Below are 20,362 nucleotides of genomic sequence, written 5' to 3'. Positions count from 1 at the left end.
GGCCGCCCGGTGAGGCGGAGAGACGCTGCTTCTGCCAGGTGGGATCTGCCGGTGGGATGCTCTGCGTGGGGCTGGGGGTCTTGTTTTTGGGATGGGTGTGGGTCCTCCTCTGTGCACCGATGGGTGCAGGGGCTTCAGTGTCTCGGTCATCAGGAAGTCTGCTGGGAGGTGCCTAGGGGAAAGGGACTCGGAGGGTTACTTCTAGCTACGCAGCCCTGTGCCCTCTTGCCTTCTTAACTGTGTTCTTGTCCCTTGAGTGTTTCAGCTAGGGGAGCAGTTCTTCCCTAACTGCCCAGGAGTCTCTCGTGGGATGTTTCAGGGATGTCCGTTACTATAATATTTGGGAACTGCCTCATCCCCTCTCCTGCAGGTCTGCCTTGCTGCTCTTCCTGACTGCCGTCCTTCCTGACTCCGCCGTCTGGGAGAGAGCGTGGCTGCAGCAGGCAGCTGCTACCCTGCCGTGCCCGGGGTGACGGGGCTGCCTCACTTGTGAGGCAGAGAATCTCACAGAAGCCCATAGAATCTCATCCTGGGTTATTTCTTCTTCCCGATATGCCAGGCATGTTACCGTCTGTCCCGGTGCACTTTGTGCACCTTCTGCTGATGTAATGAGAGAACTGGGTAGAGTCAACCAAGAGATCAGACTAAGCAGCTGGATTTAGGGGAACGGTCACTATGGGATACTTTTGACTTAATATTGTACAAGCACACTTGCAAGATCAAGGAGTGGAGATGGTGCACTGTATTTGGTGCTTTATTTTTGTTGCCCTTTAAAAAAAAGGAAGCTGTTGTAAAGCCTGCTCTTGCTGTATGAAAAGTCCCGTGCTTAATTGTGAGTCAGAAATTGAGAGTGGAGGAAAAAACCAAATACAGTTGTGCACTTGGCTTTGCCTTCTGGGTGACTTTTGACAGTTTCATGGGGAAATGGTAAATACAAGCCATGCTGACAGAGAATTGAAAAACATGCGTTTCAGTTCCTTATCTCTATAGGGTTTTTGATTGTGTGCTTCCTGCTTGACAGTGAAGTTTGTCTCCTAAAGCCTGAGTCGGGACTGTGGTGTGGGAAAAGAAGCTCTAACCACTAAATGGCCTGGCATTCTGGTGTACTAATGGCTTGCAGGCTTTTTTCCTTGGGTAGGAGGAACTGGCATTGTACTCTGTACCATGTTGGCTTGTTGCAACACATTTCTTGTTTATGGAGTAGTGTAATCTTTGGGTTTGTTTTTGGTACAAGCATTCAGGTTCAGGATTTTTCCAGACTTTATTGCTATTGGAAAAGTGTGCTATGTAGGCCTGCATTTCTCAGCCTTTCTAACTACTTAACCTTTTAAAAACACACCTGAGGGATACCTCATCCTTTTGTAAAAAATAATCTGCTGATCATCTTGTGCAGAACTGGGCTGGTGGTTTTTATTTACCAGCAAATATAATATAGGGCAAGCCTTAAGTGGTATGTTTCACCCTCCTGTGTTTCTATATTTGAAGGCCTGGGTACAGCTTTTGGTTTCCTCCTGTGAACCATCTCTTGCTGTCTCATGGGCTTGTCAAATTGAGAAACCTTGATGGAGGGTGAACAGAAGAGCTTTGACTGGTCCGTCAGCCCGTGTTGGGACAGTTGACAAGGAGCGCCTGCCCTAACAATATTTCAAATGCTGATTTAAGTGGGTCGTAATTCTGGAATGGACGTTGTGCTCTTGTCTGTCTGTACAACTAAGAGCAATGCCTCACCTCCTTTTTTTTTGACTGTTATTTTAGCTCTTCATTTACTTAAAGAGGTTGCTACCCAGTCCTGAAGCTTTTATTAGAAACATCCATCTGTTTCTAAAAACGCTGAAGTTTCACATACTGTTTCTGCTTTCCAATCTGTCTCATTAGCGCTGAATAACATTTCAATATCGGAGTTACCTCGAACTTTACAGACAGCTCATCCCTCACCCAGATATTCCTGTTTGCATTCATGTTTTAGTCAGCCATGAATCAATTCTCCATATTCCTAGTAATTATTGCTTATTAGCTGTTTATGGACTGGTGGAGCTGCATTAAGCTGATGTGCTGCAGGTGTTTGGCAGACAGAGCTCTTGACTAGATTTCCAGTCTGGCAGAGGGCTGGTTTCCTTCAGGGGATGTTTCTGTGGTCAGTACGCTGTCATTAGAGGTGAGTCTGGGCACTGAGAGTTACCTCCTTGTTACCTGAACAGAGTTTAAAGCCGTTCTTTCTTTCTTGTTGAATTGCTGTTCACCCAACAGCCTTCGGGGCAGGAATTCATACCTAGCACAGTTCCTGGTCTCTGTGGGGTGGCTTGAGAGGTAGCTTCCATCTGCAGAGCAACTGCAGATCCTTCTTGGCTAGCCGATACTTGGAGGTGCCATCTGACAGCACTTCAGCCTCTGCAGTTTAACCCCATCCTGAGATGTCAGGTTTGTTTCTGTGTGAGCTCTGGAAGCCCCAGTCCTTGTTTTCCAGGCAAAAGCCCCAAATCACTTGTGCAGGGTGACTGCAAGGAAGCTTCTGCTGGGGCAGCAGGGAGAGCATCTGCTTGCCATCAGCCTGGGACTGGTGTGGCCTGTCTACAAGAGTACAGGCTAAAAGCAACTCCTCAGCAGCTGTAGTATTCCCTTCCCTGTGCCCTATGGTAGCTGTGAGTGGGAGGTGCAGAAAAGAGTTTGCCTTCTTTCCTGCCCAGCTGTGGTGTGTAGGTCTGGGACAGAGCCCACTGCAAGAGAAGAAAGCCCTAAATCCACTGCCCAGGGACCATTTCTGTGACACTGGGAGAAGCAGAAAGGGGTGTGGAGCCCAGTAGTGCAGGGGAGAGCAGACGGAGAGGAGCCTGGGATGGAGGGAAAGGAGGATAAAGCAAAGGCCAAACCCCAGGATTGTGCAGAGTCCACGTATGGCGGCATTTCAACCTGTGTTACACACACAAGGTGGGTACATCCATGTTGAGAGATTGAGAGCAGCTATTGCGGAGGGCCAGCCGAATGCCTTCCTCATTGCTTGCTCAGCACCTGGAGCTGCTTGTGTCACGTCCTGGCGGCTCCGTTGCGTCTCTTTGCGATGGGCAAACCCAGCCCTGCCTGTCGGTCTCCTGCCAGGCTCTCACACCCCTGCCTGGGTGGAGTGCCACCCGTCGCTGGCGCTCAGCTCAGTGATCCACAGATACCAGCAAGCACATGGCACATATTTGGGACTGGATCAACTGTTTTAATTATTATAGGTTGAAGATGTAGATAAATATTTTAGGGAGGTGGAGGAAAAGTGTTTTAAGACACCACCCATTGCAGGATGCCTTTGATACGTGCTGAAGATCAGCTGCTGTGACAGCAGGAGTTGCGGTCCAAAACAAGTGAGTCTCTGTCTGCGTACAGGGCTGAAAGAAACAGGTTCTGGGGTGGCAGGTGGTCACAGAACAAGCAAGAACTTCTGGGATGAAGAACATGCCCTGCCAAGTGGACCCCCAACGCAGGTCGGTGCTTTGGTGGTAGCATCACTGGGGCTTTCATCTTGGTTTCTGAGGAGACTTGGCTCTTGATGCCGTCTTCCGTACTCCTTTGGCTGTGAACTTTGGTAGGTTGGGCACATGCAGGTGGTGTCACCAGGCCTGGCTGAGCTTTTTTTCTCAGCAGTCTGGTGGATTAGGAAGCAGAGCAGGAAGGTTAGCAGGCCAGCGATACCATTATGAGCCATGTGCAGGCAAGGGAAATTGCCCATTTCTGCACAGTCTGGCTGAAATCCTTGGAAGAAAGAGTTTTTCCTCTGACTTGAACAGTGCGCAAGTTTTCCCCAGCGCTTCCCCTTTGCCCATGTTGCCCCCATAGGCATGTTCTTGGTGGTATTGTGGCTGATCTTCCCACCAGTCCTTTTCTAAACCAAGCAGTAGATATTTGGAGATCTCCAAAGCATGACCCCCATCTCCTCCTGAGTACTGTGGTACCATCTGCAGTGCTTCACCCTGCGTTATTTTGAGGATGATGTTTTTCCAGATTGGTTCTGGCTTGAACTGGTCACTAGATGTTGCGAAGACAGTCCTGGTGCAAATGGTGTGTGCTGCTTCAGTTGAGGGCTTGCTGCGTGCTCCGATGTTACCCCGTACCGGGATGTAATTCCCTTGGCGTGACACGTTTGTCTAGCGTGGATATAGAGAGCAGCTGAAGATTAGCCACAAATCTTTTTGTAGGCCACTTCTAGACCCAGTCTATAAACTGCCAGCCTCAAAGGATGCCAAGTTTCCAGGAAATAAAAAATGTGGTTGGTTGGTTTTCTGCTGTGGTTGGTTTGTTTGGTTTTTTTAAAAAAAATTGAAACAGCTTTAAATTGGGTAACTGGCTTAGGAAATTGCTGCCCTTTTTTACAAGGGTGATTCAGGCTAGTGGAAAGGTTAATTGCTATGCTGTTAATCTTCATTACCATGCCAAATGCATGACAGAATACGTACATGTGTGAGGATGAGGCGGTGGGCTTCAGTGTGACCACAGGAAATACAAGTGAGCCTCCAAATAAGGTGTCTTAAAAACTGTTTGCTTAAGTGGAGTAGGGCATTCTGACATGCTCTAATAGATTTCCCTTCGCTCCCCCTTAAATCAGTGTGGCTGAGCCCAAAATATCAAAGCCCTTTGGAAAAAAGCTGTTTCCAAAATACTCATTCCTGGTATGGAGCAGTCTGGATCTAGAGCCTGGATTCCTTCCTCCTCTGTCCAGGGTGGCAGGAAGAAACTTCCACTTGCCTTTAAGGTTCTCCGTGCTTGATCCAGGCGATTTTTCTCCTCCCTTCTGCATATTGGTGACTATGTGCTCTGAGGACAAGTGATCCATTTCTGCCTTCCTTCTCGGAAGGAGGGCAGGAAGCTTCATTTCTGCAGTAGTAATTAGAATGGTTTTATTTAAGGTGATGTGTAGCTCTTACTGAATGATCTGAGGGCTCTCCGGAAATGTGTCAAGGCAAGTGGCTCAAGTTTCTCAAGTAGCTCATTCTTTTCATTCTGTACATAATAATATATTTTGTCCTTATTGTGAAGGTTGGAGTCTTGTGCACAGAGAGAAGGCAGAGGTTGGATGTAACCCCCCGTAGTGTGGGGTACATTGTTTCTGTGCTGTCTCCTACCAGGGTTTTGTAGGCTTTCTGGGACAGAAGTGTCAAGAGGGTTTCTTATAACAAACCGTGGCAAACGTCCTATTCTTTGCTTCATAAATCAACAATATCGATTTAAAACAACTTCCTGATCTTGAAATCCTGAATTTATCTGATACTGGGGAATGGCAGCTTGCCATGTGTTGTATTGCTACATCAACATCCAGGAAAAATCCCTGGCGTGCTGTTGAGAGTGGATGAGTCGTAATACTTGGTTTTGGCCTGGGTGATTTCCCCAGGAACTCATCGGGGATATAGGGAAAGCAAAACTACCTCTGTGTTGTGCAGCTTTGTCATCCAGACAGTAATCTACGTGTCAGAAAGCCATAGCTGAATTTGTGCTACTATTTTTATTTTTTTCTTCAGGGCTTGCATACAGCTTGTTGAGTTTGGGATGATGCAAGAAGTATTGGCTTTCTACATCAGATTTAGAACAAATGTTTTCTTACCAAGTGGCTCTCTGAGGCGAGGAGAGACACAGTTGCTGTGGTTCTGATTAAATCAAACAAATGGCTGCAGCGCAGTTGATTAACAACAAGGACTTTGTTTGAGTGCTGTAATCTTTGGTCGTGTTATTATTGCCTAAGTGGTCCCTTATGCAAACGCCAGCTCTCACCTGTATGCCACCCTGCCAATACTGAAAATTGGGAACCGGAGCTGGCAGCGTGTATGGCTCACAGCTGTCAAAGCAGCTGGTACTCAGCATCTTGCTGGATTTGACCCTGCCAGAAACATCTGTGATCTGTGTAATTGTCTGATGTGTGGACAAGGTCTGTGTGGCGCTTGTGTGTGCGTGTGTGACAAAGTCTAGTTGCATGTGTCTGTCATCTCTGCTTTTTAAAGAGATGAAAGTGTCCATCTGATGCCTATTTCTCTGACATACCAATGTGTGTTAGAAGAAAAGGGTTCCCAAAAAACCTGCCTGCCCCAAGCAACAAGTACAACACACATCCTGTAGGATGCATCAAAAGAAATTTTCTGACAATTTAGCAGAACCAGGTTTAATGTGTTTAATTCTGCTTAAACTTAACTAGTTGATTTGCTGGTAAAAGGAAAGAGAATTGTGAATTGTCTTATTGGCTGCAGTCTTAAAGAGTACTAGTTAAGTTATTCATACTCATGTTTGGTGGTTTGTTTGTTTGGTTTTTCTTATCCAACAGGTTACTGGTCATTTAGATGACTGCACCTGTGATGTAGAAACCATTGATGCCTTCAACAACTACAAGCTTTTTCATAGACTGAATGAACTTCTGGAAAGTGACTATTTTAGATACTACAAGGTAATTTTCTTATACAAGAGTTGTATTATTGCATTAATTTTGTATGCCGCTGCTTCTTATTTAAAAAAAAAAATCTTCCTTGAAGTTATCGAGGGTCTTTTTAAAATCAGGTACTCCCATTTCAACAGCGATATTTAACAATGCAGTCAGTAAGTGTGACTCTCCTATTGTCAGGAGGATCTTAATGTGATACAAAATGCTTCTAAAATAAATTGCATGTTTTTAAAGATAGTGAACAGAATAGTGACTAAGTGTAGGGTTTGTTGGAGTGTCCTTGGGTTATGGGGCAGTATTTTACCTGTCAAATACACATACTGAACAGTGACTGTTGCCTGATTGCTTCCACGAAACAAGTATTCACTCTTCTGTAAGAACAGTTTAAAAAATCACTGCACTGCAAGCTAGAACCCCAGCCTGTATATAAAATAACTGGGGTAGAGCTGCTTTTCCCTGCTCCCCCTCTCTCCCAAACCCACTAAATCTTGTTAAATGCTAATAGTTTTGGAAGAATGATACTTGATACCAACTCACAGAAAAAAAAGATTAGGATTTGTTAAAGACACTAATGTTCTTCCCCCATTTAGCATTTGGTTTGTAATGGAATAGTTACAGATTGGTCTGAATGAAGTGTGAATGAAGATGTCTGGGTGTGAAAGCATCAGAAGCAGCAGCAAAGCAAGGATTAATAGAATAAGGTGTACTGATAACAAGGACATGAGCAATAGCAGTCAGCCTGGTAAACACCAAGGAATTAGTTGTTCCCATCAAGCCCAGAAGTCTTGCACACTGCCAAATCCAGAACACAGATGACTTGACAGCAGAAGACCTGTGCTCTGGCCACAGGAGGATGGCAGCAAGGCTCCAGCACATCCTCGTCCTGCTCCTCTAAAAGGGAGCCAGGCTGTAGTCATAAGCTGCCCAAAACAAGGAAACAAAATCAGTGGGTAGCAAACTTCCCCTGAGATTCATGGAGAATGAAGTGAGCAATATTCCAAGGCCAAAGATTACCACATAGTAACTGTTGGCTCCTAAAGGGTACAAGCCACCTGGCCAAAACCCCGTTTGTCGTTGCTCAACAGGAGCCTGGGGATGCAATTAGGAATCGGTGGCCTCTGTGTCCTGTGTTACCTCAAACAGTCCTGGCCAGGCTGCAGGGACACACGCATCTCGTATGAGAGACAAGTGAATGAACGTGATCAACTTTGTTTAAAATAAACAACACCGTCTGTTTCCACTCTTGCTGCACTCAACCTTGCACTAAGTTTTTTTTATCTGAAGTTTTGCACTAAGGCACTGAAGATGTGTGTTGACAAAGTGGAAGGTTAACTTGGTTGCGTGGAAGAAATGTGTAATAGGATAATATGTTGTTTGTAGGTAAACCTAAAGAAACCTTGTCCTTTTTGGAATGACAACAGTCACTGTGGAATAAGAGACTGTGCCGTAAAACCCTGCCCGTATGTAAGTACGAAGTCCATTCTTTTACCTCTTTTCTGTATTTGGCTTTTGCAGACCAAGAGGAAGAAGCAGGCAAATTACTCTTCTCATTATTGTAGCTATAGCAAAACTGTGTCTCTGATGGAGCTGGTATCTATGAGAAAAAACAAAATGCTAAATTCTGAAAGTGTAAAGAAAAGCTAGACTTGGAGAGCTGACCTGCCATGAATGGCCAAAAACTTGTCATGGTCCCTCTTTTGGTATTAGTGTGATGGTTTTGGGGTAAATGCAGTGTTGTTACAAGAAGTACCTCTTGTGTTAATTGCCACGATAGTCACCCTGTTGGTCCACAAGCTACCCTGTGGTTTGCAGTTTTGGCTGACAAATTTAACCAGGCCCTTTCCATCCCTCTCTCCATACATGAAATGGCTCTTTCAGAGTCCTCTGTTTCCCAGTACAAAAGCAGACACTCTTGTCTCTGCATCCTGGACAAAAGGGTTTTATTTGCTGAGCTACAAGAAAACATCTTAACTGCAGGTGTCTGCCTGAAAAGAACGGGATGAGAAAGTGAGTGAATCAGAATTTGGTTGCTGGGTTGATAAAGATGGTGAAAATGCCACCCAGCCTGGCTTTGTGGGGTGGCAGCCGGCAACAGACTGTCTTACACTCTCCTTCCTGGGTCTCGAGAGCAGGGTTGTACGCTAATGGTGCATGGGGTATGCCATGCTAATGGTGCGATGGGTGCTCTCCCTGAGAGAGGCCTCCTGACCCCACTCGCGTGCATTTTTACAACTCGTTGGTTTATTTTCACGTACAATTTCAAGTATGCTGCAGTGAAACAGGTGCCTGTCCCCCTCACCTGAGAACTTTGTGGGAACCTGATGTACTGTAGCTGTTGCCTGAAAAAAAAAAAAATCTAAGCTGATATGAGACAATCTGGTACAGGGGTGTGTGTGGGCATCACTTGTAATGTAAATTCTGATACATGCATTAAATTAATCTGTCTTCTCCTATCAACTACTCTACCCCTTAAACAAGCATCCTTTGCTTCCCTACTTCTCTAGTCTTCAGAAAGCACCTACTGTAGACCCAAAATAGGGTGATGATTTTTTCTTTCCCCAACTGAAATAACCCAAAGTTTTGTTTCAATACTTTTTTCCTTAAAAAGGATAGTTTTGGTAATGATTACGACCAATGTGAAGGAGTAATGTTACAATTAAGTTAGTAGTAGCTACAAGTTGTTCTTATTTGAAGAACTGACTGTGTCACTGCTGGTTTTAATTATTTTCATTTCGGTCCATTTCATTCTGAAAGCAACAAAAATAACTCTTATTCATTGCTTAATTTTTCTCTTCCTGTGCTGCTTGCCATGGTAGTATTTGCTCCTGCGGCGTAGGAGTGGTTTTACTGCCTTCCCACTGATGGAGGAAATGGAGGTTGAGGAGAATTTAGGACCTGTTTGTCTTGTGCATACTGCTCGGGTTGTGTGGGGCTGGCAAGTCTGACATTCTGTGATGGAACGGTAAAAGGGAAGTTTTTGAATAATGTGTATCAGGGGCTGAGAGATGCTATGTCTGAAAATGAGAAGAGGCACTTACGCTCCTGCCAGAAGCGCCAGCATCACCAGGAGGCAGGGTGCCAGACATCATCTGAGCAGAGGCAAATCCAGCTCCTCTGAAGTTTGTGTTGTCTTCCCCAGCCTCAGGCTTGGGTAAGCAAAACCTAACGTGACGTAGCGCCCGTGGAAGGCTGCTGACCTTTTGAGGAGTCTTGCGAAAAATCAAAATAAAGCACCAAGAATATTGCTTAACTTTTAGTCTGTGGAGGAGCCGGCAACTGGATGTGTTGTAAGCTGAGCTGAGTGCTTCGATTACTTTCTAACTTCTAGAAACTGCAGTAACCTTCCTAATCTTTCTCAAAGATGAGGTTGAAAGGCCATGTCAGCCCCATGTGTAACACGTGCTCAATTTTGTCTTTCAGGACAAAGTCCCTGATGGAATCAGATCTGGAAGTTACAAGGTAGGTGTGCCCACGTGCACAAAATGACACTGCTTCTAGGACCAGTTTCATGTCACCGCAGCTGATAAAAGCTGCCTTCATCAGATGGGCAGTATTTGTTGGGATGCACTTCGTGGCTAAATTTTTACCTTCTTTGAGGTGAGCTTGAGGTTAGAGCCTTTGGGGTGGCTGTCCTGAAGTCAGGTGTTGTCTCCACTAGTGTAGAGTGGTTTAGGAGACTTCTCCAGGAGCAGGTATCGTCAGGCACAAAATGCTCCTTTGGCGGTGCCAGAGGCTGTTGTGAGTTCCTGCGACAATCATCACAATTGCTCTGGATATTTGCAGACATCCTGTGGAAATACAGGGTGGGATTAATCATAAGTGTTTTTGATACTTAATCTGGTTAGTTCATTAAAGGCAGAATTATAACAGCAGAAAAACTGCTTCTTAATCCTCTCTTCTCTCCACCCCTTTGTTTTTCAACCCAGTATTCGGAAAAAGCCAATAACCTTGCTGAAGAATGTGAAGAAGCCAAGAGACTTGGAGCTGTTGACGGCTTTTTGAGGTTTGACTTCTTTTTCCATAATCCTTACTTGTCTTGAAGGGAACTTAGTATCAGTGCTGCTTCTGATAATCGTTTTCCACTTTCTTTGCAGCAAGGAAACCCAGGAGGCAGTGCTCCAGTGGACGCAGCACGATGACTCTTCAGACAGCTTCTGCGAAGCTGATGGTATAGAGACCCGCACTCAGTATTTTGAAAACAATATGATGCAAATATTTCCGACAAAGCTTCACTGTTGCTCAGGGTCTTGCTGTGTTTATCAAGTTAGCAGCTGGGGTGGAGCATGCTCAGAGTTTGCTTTGCCATCTGCTTTCTGGCCTTGTGCTCTGAAAGCTCTGAAGGCCAGAGAGCTGTGCCCTGCTGCAGTGGGTTGATGCATCGCAAATACGATGCACCTGCCTCTCTGGAGAGGGATGAGCTGATCTCTCAGCTGGCAAAACTGCTCAGTATGCGAAGGGGTGGCTGGATCAGCCTTGGAAGATGTCATTTTCCTTCAGAAATTTTTGTTCCTGACCCAGCACTCTGCTTCACAGATATCTATTCCCCTGATGCGGAGTATGTGGATTTACTCCTGAATCCTGAACGCTATACTGGCTACAAAGGACCAGATGCCTGGAAAATTTGGAACAGTATTTATGAAGAAAACTGCTTCAAGTAGGTGGTTTGGGAGACAGGTCCCACAAGCCTGCAGTTGCTGATTTTTTTCCATTAATCCCCATCTTCCCATCTTTGCTGCAATGCTTGTGCAGCGAGGGCTGTCAGAGGAGGGGACAAGCCGTGTGGCTGCCCCGTGAGCCCCCCTTTGCCATTCTTTGGACCACGGCTTGCCCTGGTGCAGGGTCCCGATGCAAGCCCTGCAGTGTGGGGAGACAGCAGCCTGGCAGCTGTGCACACCTCTTGTGTGATGTGGTCCCTGGCCAGTGCAGGGAGCTCTCTCCCCAGTCTGCATGCCGGTTTGAACTCTGCTGTGGGTGCCCTGGGAATGATGCACCATACTGGTGGGCACTGGTCTGTAGTCTTGTCTGCTCTGATCTCTCTAGTGATTTCCTCCCTGTTCATACTAGTGTATTGTGTTGCACCAAAGCCATGGGATAATGTCCACTAGCACCTCTGTAGAAACTTGAGTTTTCCTACCTGTTCTTTCTAGAGAAAGAAGACCAAAAAAAGAGAACCACATTTTACCCCTTTCCTGTCCGAGCAAAGCTAAAGCACAGAAGGGGTCTTAGATCTCCTTAGGCTGTTTGACTGCAGAGAAGTAACTGCTTCTGCTGTGCTGCATTTCTGCACAGCAAGGAGACAGCCACTTATTTACGTATCTTATTTAATTTTTTTTTTCCCCCTCTTAGGCCTCAGAATGTAAAAAGACCTTTGGCATCTGGTAGAGGTAAGTCATTTATTTATCTCACTAAGTGGTTAAGTAGTGTTGCTGATCTTAGCTGCAGGAACAGTAAATGCTCTCTGAGATACTTCTACTGAGTGAGAAATACGTTGTAGCTCTTGATCAAGTCTAGAATTTTATGGCTAATGCAAGGCCATCTGGAAGGGTGGCTTTCTAGTATCCATCATGGAGAAAGGGACTCTGATCCTCCAGTCCTGGAAGAAATGTGAGCTTTGCAGGGACTGGGAGTAGGACTGAACCCTGAGCTCTTCCTGGGTCCCTGGTTTCTGTAGTTGGAAATGCCAAACCTCTGTGATGGACTGAAATAAGAACCTGGCTGGGATCCTCTGAGGAAACCATCCAGTAAGAGAAACACTGTCCTAGAGGCTAAGGCTAAAGGTGTAAATGAAAGTAGGGAAAGGTTTTGGAAGTATGAGATCTTCTTGCCCAAGGCTGCTAAGAGACCCCATCTCTCCTGACGCCCCATCCTGCCCAGACATCTCGAACATCATCAGCCTCCTGCTTCGTTTGACCTGAGCACCGCTCCAGCAGGACCTCTGGGGTGGTCTCTTGATTTTCTGTGTTCTCTCTGCTGTGTTGGTCAGGTTATTCAGGAGCATTGCTCATCTGGTACGTCCACTGCTGCAGTTAAAAATTATGTTTTCTGCGTTCAGAACATTTCTAAACTTCCCTGGAGAGGCTTGTTCTCTTGCCTTAAGATTGCTCTGTTATTATCTTCTGACTTGTGCTTTGGAGTTTAATTTTGGTCACATGTAACTTTTATCTCCTCTTTTCTCTCCCTCCACCACTCGTGTTCTTTTTCATCAGGAGACGATGGAGGTGAGTGGCACTCTGTGTTTACTGATAACACAAACAAATACGGCATCTTCATCATGCTGTCCTGAGCTGTACCATTAGATAACGCACCCAGTTAGCAAAATCATTATCCAGACAAATCAGAAGTTGTCTTGAAATTCTGCTGTGTTCATGGCCATGTGGATAGATCCCTCTGAGCTCCTGGTCCCTGGGACCAGCCCATCCTTGTGTGGTGGCCTCAAAAAGCACCAGCAGTCTTCTAAGAGTATGAGAGCCATGTGAAGATCACACCGTGAAGTATCCTAAGCCTTCAGGAACAGGACTAGCATTGTGGGGGGGTTTTTTCAGCACTTGTTATTGCTGAGAAAGCAGCTCTCAGGCTGGAGCTCTGAGAAAATTCATAGTCCCAACGGCCTGTGCCAGCTGGTAGGAGCTGGGTGCCCAGCTCCTTCAGGCCCTGCAGGGATCACACCTGGGAAGGGCTGTGCCCTGGAGCTCTTCATCCCCTGCGGCACTGGGCCTGTGTATGTGACGTGTCTTTGTCTCCAAATTATCTCCAAATTCGTGTGTATGTTCTCCAGACTACTTTCAAGCATGTAGCAGGGGGTAGTGTGATTGTACATGCTCGGTTACACTGTTTTGTTTAATTTTAATAAAAATTCCTGTCTCCCCATCCTGGCCAGAAGACAAAAGTGATCCATGATCCTTGTTTCCCCCTATGCTGTGCTGTCCTGCAGCACTTCTGCACCCCCAGCCCTCGTTGAGATGGGCAGGAAGGACCAGGTGCTGTTCAGCTGCTGCCATGCTGTGTTACAGAAGCACCAGTCCGAAGGGTGGGCAGGAAAGCTATTTTCATGCTCTTCTAATGCTCCTTCCCTGCTCCTGCAAACTGGAGTGGGCAGAGTCCGCTGGGGGCCGGCCTTAGAGGTGGTTTCAGAGCAGCAGGCTTGGGCAGTACCCTCACACTGATGTCCTTGTTCTCCTTTTTTTTCCAGGGCATACGTTTTACAAGTGGCTGAAAGGTAATCCTTCTTCTAAACTTGGTTGCTTGTCTTTGTATGAATGTGGAATGGCCAGGGAGTGGGTGGGAGTTACTGGCCACGCTTAGGTGGGATTAGATTTCGGTCTGACAGCCAGGACAAGAAAATTCAACGTACGCTTTCAGCATCTTGAAGTGCCTGTTTCTTTTCAGGTGTCTGTGTAGAGAAACGAGCGTTCTACAAACTCATTTCTGGTCTCCACGCAAGCATCAACATCCACTTAAGCGCCAGGTACCTTTTACAAGGTAAATGCTACTCTCTGCCTTCACTCTCCTGCATCAGACCTAAATTGACACTTCTGTGGCTCCACCAAATGCTAGCTGGAGCCCGTTCTAGCAGGGTTCGGGACTACTTCTGTGCTCTTCCCTGCCCTCCCTCAGCACCCAGGCTGTGTAACAGAATCAGGAACGCAGGCACTGTGTGCCTTCAGGTCTGAAAATGGCTGTAGTGTGCTCTCTGCCGAGACTTGCAGCACATATTCCTTCTATTCTTCCTCCAAGATTATTTTGGAGAGGGTATTGAGCCTGCCCCTTCCTAGCCCGTCCTTATGATGGTCAGTTTAGCAATAATCTTGCCTAGCCTGCGAAACACTTGGCTGGGTTTTCCTGATCCATTTCCATAGGCTGCTCCCATTTTCTTTGTCCATAAGTAGCTATCTGAAAAAATCTAAATTTCAACTCTGGGGCCATGGGAAAACATGATTTGTGCGGCCAAGGGCTGTGGCACATTGCTCTTGCAGTGTGGGATGCAGGTTCTGACTGACTTCCAGAAGGATTTAGTCGTGGTAGTTTAGAGTGGTACCTGGGGACCAAACCTACTGCTTTTATTCCGCTAAAGCTTCCAAAAATCAAATACAGGTTTCGAGTAGCTGTCGGAACTTGGCTATGTAACTTAGATTTAACTAAGTCATTATATTAAAGTCTCTACAGCCCGTGTTGGCCTCACCGTGATGTGAGCTAGACTACGTTAGAGCTGGGAGACAGAGTAACAGAGAAACATCAAAGAGCTGGGACTGCAGAGAGGATTTGGAAAATAAGGTTGGCTGCAGACAGCCACAGAAGTGTCTTTGCTTGCTTGTGTAGAAGGGGATGGTTTCTGGTGGGGAAACACCACATCTCTGCTCCGAGACGGTGTTCCTTGGCTCAGCCTGGATGCAGGCAGGGATTCCCGTCTGCAGGTGCTGTGACTGCCCCGTAGAGAGCCCACCTCAGCTCAGAGCTGGGGACTCCTTCCTGCTGGGCTGGTTATCCATTAGTGATTTAGAAGATGAAGCTTCTCCCAATTTTTTTTTTTTTTCATTTTTATACATCAGCTTGCTGTGACTGTATTGTATCTTCTACTATGTACTTTATATAATTGCCAGTACACCACAGGATGAGCAAACAGAAATATTCCTTGTGAAACCTGTGGGCTTGATGATGGAAAGTAGAGGACAGTCTCCTCCGATCCTCAGCTGCTTTTGTTCTCTGACATTTCCACAACAGAACGAATTCTCTGAAGATATTCCCATGCATTAGGGAGTCTCCCAACCTCTGACCCCCACGCTCCTTCCCAGTGCAGTGTGATCGGGAGGCCTGGCTGTCTGCAGGTGCTCACACCAAAGCAGAGACCTTACTGCAGAACTCTAAGTCGGTGACTTTTGTGGGCAGGAGTGAAGGAACGAAGGGACCTTCGCAGCCTGATACCTCCATCCACCCTCTCCACAGGCAGACAGATGTTGAGCTATCACCAGCGTACACACAACTGCTCTCAGAAACAATCAGCTCACCTGATGAGAAACTCTTCAGCTGATTAACTCTGATTGAAATGGCCAGCCTCCATTTTTAGCTTTTTCTCATAAGCCTGGGTTATGTTTTAAACCAACTGACAAAGCTCTGCAGGAGTTCTGCAGGTGCTGGGGGTTGAGTTTGGTTAAAAGCACGCACTTCTTAACTCTTGAATAGTTTGTGGTTAGCAAAAAGACTGTGACTATTGTAAAGCTTGCATCTCCCCGAGTCCCATTTTACCACTTAGCTGGGGATGGTGGGAGGAGCTGAACCAGAACTAGACCCACCCACCTCATGTCTTTATGGTTTGTGGTTTTTTTTTTTTTGCTCCCTCAGATACATGGTCAGAGAAGAAATGGGGCCCCAACGTTACGGAGTTCCAGCAGAGATTTGATGAAGTCCTCACCAGAGGGGAAGGTCCCAGGAGACTCAAGAACCTGTATTTTCTCTACCTGATTGAGCTGCGGGCCCTGTCCAAAGTGCTGCCGTTCTTCGAGCGCCCGGGTTTCCAGCTGTACACAGGGAATAAAAGTCACGACGCAGAAATGAAAAACCTATTGCTGGAAATTCTCCATCTGGCCAAGTAATTACATTCGGTACCTGGGGAGAATGGCTCTTTCAACCCTGGCATCCCCAAGCGTGCTTAACCTTTCGCTTAAAGCGCCTCGAAAGGCAGGTTCTGGGTTCTTTCTTGTAGTGGGATAGTGTGATTTGTGCAGGAGGGTAACATCACTGGCAGTACGTTGTATCTGTATTCAAATTGCCAACCAGGGTAACGAAGCCCACAGTTTAATAGTCCAGGCTGTCTTTTTGATTTAGCAGGACTGAATTTAATAACCTCCTATGTGTCAGCCCTGAAATTGGTGACCTGTTTGTCTCATCTGTGGAATACCAGTCCTGGCTTTGTGTTTTTGACTAGAAAAAACCCTAAACATGTTGGTAACGGAGGTGTGAGCTATTGGATGGAGTCTGGTGTAACAGGAACGGAAGATACCAAAACCAGTTGGAAATGTGTGTCTCCTAATGTGATCGATGTTTGAATTTATCTTGTCGCACTCCCGTGCTTTCAGTGCTTATGTCTGTTAGAAAACAGAGTACAATTGCTTAGAAACCATAGAGCAATTGCTGAAAATGTCCCCAAGGTGAGATGCACGCGAAAATTGAAAGCCTCCAAGGGATCTAAGAAGCAAGCAGCTTGATTGAAAATACATCTAGAGATGTCTAGTGACTAACACTTACCAGTTTCGTTCACACACCTAACCAGATACTTCCGTAGATCTGGACTTCAGTGATTTTGAGAGAGCTCAAACACTTTTCATTCTGTTTCAGGTCTTTTCCACTGCATTTCGATGAAAACTCCCTCTTTGCAGGGAATAAAAAGGAAGCTGCAAAACTAAAGGTAATTGGCCAGCCCTTCCCTAAAGGGTATTTTCAGGTGTGTTGCTGGGATAATTCTCGATTTGAAAGGGACCCCAGTATGCGCAAGATACCGGATCAGTTACTTCCAACTCATTTTGCTTTCCGAATGGTTTGGATATTTGTGGGTAACTACTGATTGTAGGGTGTGCCTTAAGGAGAGTGGGGAGTTGCTGCTGAGGAACACTTCAGGAAATGTTTCCCTACCTCAGTCCCACTGAATTTAGCCTGAAGTCCAGGATTAATGCATTAATGGATTTGGATTAATACACAGAAGAAGTCCTAATTAGTGCATAACCATCATCAACTTGAATGTCTTCTCCCCTAGGAGGAATTCAGGCTACACTTTAAGAATATTTCTAAGATAATGGACTGTGTCGGCTGCTTCAAATGTCGCCTGTGGGGGAAGCTGCAGGTAAGTGCTGTCAGCAGCTGGGGACATGTCGGGAAGCCCCTCATCTGATGGGAGCTCCTGCGCCTGCCAGCAGCTGCCTGTTGCCTTTGCAGTTGAAATCTGGGTTAATCTGCTACAGCTGCTCCCCGAGAGAGGGGAGGGGGTGCAGAGCCCCTGGCAAGCAAGGCAGAGGGTGCTGTAGAAGTGGGGGGTCAGCGAGATCTGTGCTGAATTTTACACATGGTCAAACCTAGACAGGAAGCCTCTGCTGGTGGCTCTGCTCTCACAATAATGCTGAATAAATAGTGTCCCAGCTCTGTTCTGCTCTCCTCTCTGAGCTGTGTTCAGTGAAATCCAGGTCTTGCTAAGATGATGTCAAGAGGAATCCTTGCAAAATGAAGGAGGGAAGTAGAGTTGAACTTGGCTGTCTCCTCACTATTAAATGATCTTGTTTGTCACACACAGACACAGGGCTTGGGGACAGCACTGAAGATCCTCTTTTCAGAAAACCTGATAGAAAAGATACCTGAAAGCGGCCCTTCCTATGGATTCCAGCTGACAAGACAAGAAATTGTTGCCTTATTTAATGCTTTTGGAAGGTTAGTTTGAGACTTTTTCCTTTACTTTCACCCAGGCTGCTGTATTACATCCCATTTAATCTTAAACAGTGGGTTCTTACCAGCAATATCAGTGTTACCTCCTGCTCTGATCACCCTGCCTCATAAAGCAGCTCCCAAATGTCAGATGATGTTAATGTGGAGTGCAACAGTTGGAACAATTTAAAACAACTTCTTTACGTTTCTGCAAGGGATTCAAGGAAATATTAGTATTAAGATATAAATAATTTGGTGATTTTTAAGAAACTGTGTGACTGAGCGCATTGTCCCCGGCCAAGGGTTGCTATTCTTGTTCTATGTTCGCTTTAGAGCTCTCCTTCAAGCTTCTCACTTCCACTGCTTCACTCCCAGCAATGGTTGTGTTCAGCAGGGATCCACCAGCCCAGCCCTCGTGGAGAGCTGGATGAGGAGTTTTTGGCAGAGGAGGAGGGTAACGAGGCGTTTAGGAGAGAGGAGATCACAAGACACACTGGTTATCCGTCACCGCTCAGTGATGTTGACAGACCTGGGGGTTCTGGCAAACGGGTTTTTCAGAGGATTCCTCAGGTGGTGTTGGTGCCAAGGTGACAGGTCGGGAGTCCTGCTGGGTCTCACTTCAAACCCGCCGATTGTACCTGCTGTGTGGGACTGGCCAGTGGTGGGGAGAGCCCAGTGTGCATCAGTCACATCTGTTGTGTGAAAAGACCGGGGCCAGGCAGCTCCTTCTCAGACTCCAACCTCGTGTCCCTGGAGTAGAAGAGCCTTTTAAAACCGACCTCCAGCTTCTCCTTGTTGTTCCCAAGGGATCTGGGGTGTTCCAAACCCCCTGAAAAGGGCGGTTTGGCCCCGCTGGGGAGGGCAGCTCTCTCATGGGCTGTATCCTCAGAGTCCCATCTGGCATCTTCGCTGATGCTCCAAGGGCAAAATGTGTTCAGCAAGAAAAAGAGGCGGGTGATTGCAAAAACCCTTCAGAAGAAATATGCTTATATCGCAAGGAGACTCAGCAACCTGCCTGCACAGCCAGTAGTATTATGGTCTGTTTCTTGACCTCTAGTTAATGGGTTTGTGTGATCAGGGCTGAGCTCTCTAGCAGCCTGTTCCACTGTGTTTCTCAGTGTTTGCTTTAAAAAGAGCCGCAGTGTAAAATTAGTGAAGGGCCTGGTTGTAAGCAGAATGTAATTTAGCCGAAATTCTCCATTCTCTCTTCCCAAGAGCTCTGCGAGCTTTACTTGATCGCAGTCCCTTTCTCTTGAATTTTTAAAAAAGGTGTGATGCGTATGTTGCTCTAATATTTACCTTTTGCTCTCCTTGCACACAGGATTTCAACAAGTGTTAGAGAACTGGAAAACTTCAGGAACATCTTACGAAACATGCAGTGAATTCACTGGAGAAAGAGAGACTTAAACTTTTACTGCTCGCCTTCTTCTGGGTTCTCTAGAAATGGCCAAACACCATAATTCCATCACTCCCAACCACTACAGGGTAAAGACCACTTGCTGGCCGTCCTGTTCCCAGCTGATTGTCTGTAACCTGCTGATGACAAATATTGTGTATAAGGAAAAACAAAAACCTCTTTTTTTTTTTTTTAATAAAAGTGGGGACTATATGTAAAGTTGATTTTATATATTGGAAGATCTTTCTGAATAACTTCAACTATTGCTGTATTATTTTTGATAGATTGGACCCATCTGTTTGCTTTCAGAAGATGGAGGTAGGGCAGGAACTGATACTGAATAAACTTGGGGAAAATTCCTTATCTGCTCCCTGATTCCAACCAGCCCCTCACTTACAAAAATAAAAAAAAAATACTACTGCACGCCCTGACTGGTGGTGGGGCATCCATTTTTCTCTCCTGCCCTTCCTGCCCTTCCTGCCCCTCCCAGCCTCTTAAAGCCGGTTTGTCCTCTTTTGGGATCTGCTGGTAGCCAGACTGGGCTAAAAAGGGAAAGGACGTACCTGCCGCGGGACCGCTGCTCCTCAGAGGCAGTGCAGAGCTGCTCAGCAGCTGGAGTGAAGTTGAATTTTGCCGCTCCAAGGACAAGCAGCAGGAGAAGTAGGACAGAGAGCTGCTGTGGCAGAGCAGAGGGCCCCTCCTGGCCCAGGCACCTTCACTACAGGGGCAAATGATGGGCTCACACGTGGCCAGTGGTGCTAGAGACCGTGACACCCCAGCCCCGTGCAGGAAGGGTTTGGCAGCCCCAGCAGCCATGCTCCTTCTCACCCCAGAGCCCCCAGAACGTGCTCTGGGGGGCAGGAGCTGTTGTGCAGGAAGGTGCAGCGTGTGCTCCAGCTAAGCGTGAGCTCAAGGCCACACAGATAAACCCGTGCAAGGAAATAAAGGAAGCACCAAGTTACGAGCTGGGGTTTTCAGCTCCTGCAGCGGAGGCTGGAGCGGTGGCAGGTCCTGAAAAGGGGACAAAGCACAGCCCATGCCATGTCTGGCACCTGGAGCTGGCTGGCCTGGGTCACACCAAGAGCAAAACTCAGCCAGACCTCCAGCAACCTAGCACAGAAAGTCTTTTTTTTTTTTAATTTTTTTTTTTTATTTCAACATAG

The 20,362-nt window shown here is 46.5% G+C and overlaps 1 protein-coding gene across 1 annotated transcript; it reads left to right on the top strand.

The window, feature by feature from the left end:
• Positions 1-5: 5 nt before the first annotated feature.
• On the top strand, positions 6-19,263 carry ERO1L (ERO1-like (S. cerevisiae); the record flags this gene model as incomplete). The annotated part of the gene is made up of 16 exons (XM_010075601.1): positions 6-38; positions 6,287-6,406; positions 7,781-7,864; positions 9,821-9,859; positions 10,327-10,403; positions 10,495-10,568; positions 10,934-11,054; positions 11,747-11,784; positions 12,607-12,618; positions 13,590-13,616; positions 13,787-13,879; positions 15,737-15,983; positions 16,730-16,799; positions 17,145-17,231; positions 17,676-17,809; positions 19,125-19,263. Coding segments are annotated over 16 exons (1,317 nt in total), but the record flags the coding sequence as incomplete, so codon positions are not given.
• Positions 19,264-20,362: the final 1,099 nt, after the last annotated feature.

Source organism: Pterocles gutturalis, unplaced genomic scaffold (assembly GCF_000699245.1).
Source record: "Pterocles gutturalis isolate BGI_N339 unplaced genomic scaffold, ASM69924v1 scaffold38212, whole genome shotgun sequence".
Lineage (NCBI taxonomy): Eukaryota > Metazoa > Chordata > Aves > Pterocliformes > Pteroclidae > Pterocles > Pterocles gutturalis.
Note: the sequence above shows the minus strand (reverse complement) of the source record. Positions and strands in the feature narration are given on the sequence as shown.